The 1,984-nt window shown below is 49.3% G+C and overlaps 1 protein-coding gene across 1 annotated transcript; it reads left to right on the top strand.

Annotated features, from left to right (window-relative positions):
- Nucleotides 1–584: 584 nt before the first annotated feature.
- Nucleotides 585–1,499, top strand: TEDDM1 (transmembrane epididymal protein 1). Its single transcript, XM_055582875.1, has one exon. The coding sequence runs from the start codon at nucleotides 585–587 to the stop codon at nucleotides 1,497–1,499; it is 915 nt and encodes a 304-aa protein (XP_055438850.1).
- The last annotated feature ends 485 nt before the right edge of the window (nucleotides 1,500–1,984 follow it).

Raw genomic sequence — 1,984 nt, 5'->3', positions numbered from 1 at the left:
CTCAAAGCAAGTCTATAAAAGAACAATAGAAAACCCATATAGGTGCGAAATATGATCATGTATCCAAATGTTTTTAAATATATGTGTCCAGAAAGAAAACCCTGTGATTGGGCCAGAGTTATGTCTGAGAGGTGCCAAACGACACCTAAGGATTTGTAAGTGCTCAGGCTTCCTCTCGAGACCATGGCAACCCCTAGTCCCATTCCATCCTCCTCTCTCCTCTGAGTGCTGGGTAGGCAGTCCCAGGGGGAGGAAGCCATGGGAGAAAGGGACAAGTATGACCAGAAGCACCCCAAGGGCCCTAGAGAGGGCCCCCTAAAGGCACATTCACCAGCTTTCTTCTTTGGCAGAAGCCAGTTAGTTCCCAGTGTTCTAGAATGGAATGGAACAATGAGGCTTTATGCCACTAAAGCCGTAGGCTTGTTTCAAGAGGCATTTCCTCTCTGTGGGGGAGCAGTGGGTGGGGCGAAATGATAAAAGTTGGTGGAAGGCAACTCTATCCAAAGTCCAGACCTTGAGGTGGCCCTAGAAGGACGTGCCTGCGTTTTACTCTTCTTGCTTTCATTAGATCGATTTGTGACTCAATGGGAACCTTTATCGGTCACGTGTATCCAGGGTTGTTCCTACTCGCATATGGACTGTATCGAGCAGTAGTGGTCTCCAAAGCTGTGATATTCAGCAACTCTTTCTTGGATCCTTCTTTGCTTCCCAAGAATAAGGGGAGATGGGCCAGGCTGTGGAAAATGTCCCACAGAGGTTTGCTGAAGATGCTGGCTGGCTTTGGCTTGATGGCGTATGAGATCAGCTGTGTTGAGAGAGGATTGACACTGATGAACAGGGACCTGCCACCAAGATTCATGTATGCCAAACAGTGGCAGCACCTCACCATGTTCATCCTCCTCACCCTCAACGGCTGTATAGACATCATGAGCAAAAACTTGCTGCCCCAACGCTGTGTGCCCCTAGAGAAAGGGATCTTGGTGCTGACCTTTTATGTGCTCCTGCTGCTGTTGGTGTCGCATGTCCAGGACTCCGTCGGGGTGGAGATGCATGTTCACTCTCTGCTCATCTTGGTGGTGTTGCTGCTGATGCTGGTGTTCACCGCCAAGCTGTGGGCTCCTGACACATTTCAACTCGCTGTGATCGAGACCTTTCTGTTTCAGATGATGGGTTCCTGGCTGGTACAGGCGGGCTTCATTCTGTACAAACCAGTCTCTGGCTACCCGTGGGAGGATGATAACATTAGTGACATCATGTTTGTTACCACCTTCTTCTGCTGGCATGTGATGATCAACGCTTTGTGCCTGCTGGGAATCTATGGAGTGTCTTCCTTTTGGCATCGTTGCTACCATCCTAGCTGGAAGCTGACAGGGTCCAGAGAAGCTCCAGGTTACATATACTCCAGGAGACCCCTCTACCAATTGCTACAGGAAGTGGAGCAGTCAGAGAAAGATGACCAGGCTCTGCTTTCAAAGAGTTCACCCTGGGACAGGGCCTAGAACGCCTGGCTCACTGTCAACCCCATCTACCCCCTTGTGGGTTCTCCTAGACACGCACTGTACCCTCTTTGGTCCCTGGTGAAGACATAGTGGCCATGAAGGAAGGCCACTGGTCTCCATCTGCCAGCGCACCTCCTGTCCCTGAACATCTAATCATTGAGGAGACGAGAAGGGGAAACTGATAACATTGATGGGGTTGGGGGATGGGAGTAAGAAGAAGTGTGCAAGGAGAGTTACAGGGGGAGAGAATGCAATAGAAGGGAGGGCTATGAAGGGGTGAGAGGAGAGTCTGTTATTCACCACCAGATGTTTCTCCAGGCACAAGTGACTGCCTGCCTTTTACCTGATGGAATATTGATTTCTCACAGCTCAAAACTAGAAGCATTCAAGTCTCATCCTGACAAAGAAAGTGGGTACTTCTGCATACTTAGCAAAGTGGCACCACCATGTGGAAGTAAGATACACAGAATTTATAATTTATATTG

This window comes from Bubalus kerabau, chromosome 5 (genome assembly GCF_029407905.1).
Source record: "Bubalus kerabau isolate K-KA32 ecotype Philippines breed swamp buffalo chromosome 5, PCC_UOA_SB_1v2, whole genome shotgun sequence".
In the NCBI taxonomy this organism is placed as follows: domain Eukaryota; kingdom Metazoa; phylum Chordata; class Mammalia; order Artiodactyla; family Bovidae; genus Bubalus; species Bubalus kerabau.
Note: the sequence above shows the minus strand (reverse complement) of the source record. Positions and strands in the feature narration are given on the sequence as shown.